Source organism: Myotis brandtii, unplaced genomic scaffold, assembly GCF_000412655.1.
Source record: "Myotis brandtii unplaced genomic scaffold, ASM41265v1 scaffold743, whole genome shotgun sequence".
Taxonomy (NCBI): Eukaryota; Metazoa; Chordata; class Mammalia; order Chiroptera; family Vespertilionidae; genus Myotis; species Myotis brandtii.
In genome coordinates, this window is record NW_005370960.1 from 136,556 (window position 1) to 136,877 (window position 322).

Here is a 322-nt window from a genome sequence, read left to right on the forward strand (position 1 = left end):
GGCCGGGGACGGCGAGGGAAGCCAATGACCGGAAGGGCGTCTCGGCACCTCCGTCCTGGTATCAACGAGGCCAGAACCCAGGCGGGAGTTTTGGCCTGAAGTACGGCCTCACCACCTACAAGATCGTCCCCCCGAAGTCGGAGAGGCGGTGCTACGACCCCGGGGTGTCGCTCTCCACGGGCGCCATCAAGATCGACGAGCTGGGCAACCTGGTGAGTCCCCCCGGGACCGGGGGCAGGACCGTGGCCCCGGCCTCCTCTGCACTCGAGAAGGAAACCCAGCCCCTTGGGCACGTTCGGGAGTTCCCCAGGGCCGCCTCCAC

At 68.3% G+C, this 322-nt stretch overlaps 1 protein-coding gene across 1 annotated transcript in view; it reads left to right on the top strand.

Moving 5' to 3' along the window:
* Nucleotides 1-317, top strand: part of LOC102254371 (protein cordon-bleu) — a gene marked incomplete at its 3' end in the record, with an annotated part of 74,261 nt that extends 73,944 nt beyond the window's left edge. Inside the window, exon 15 of the mRNA XM_014530517.1 lies at nt 7-317. Coding sequence (XP_014386003.1) covers nt 7-317 — 311 coding nt within the window. The remainder of the gene's footprint in view (nt 1-6) is intronic.
* Nucleotides 318-322: the final 5 nt, after the last annotated feature.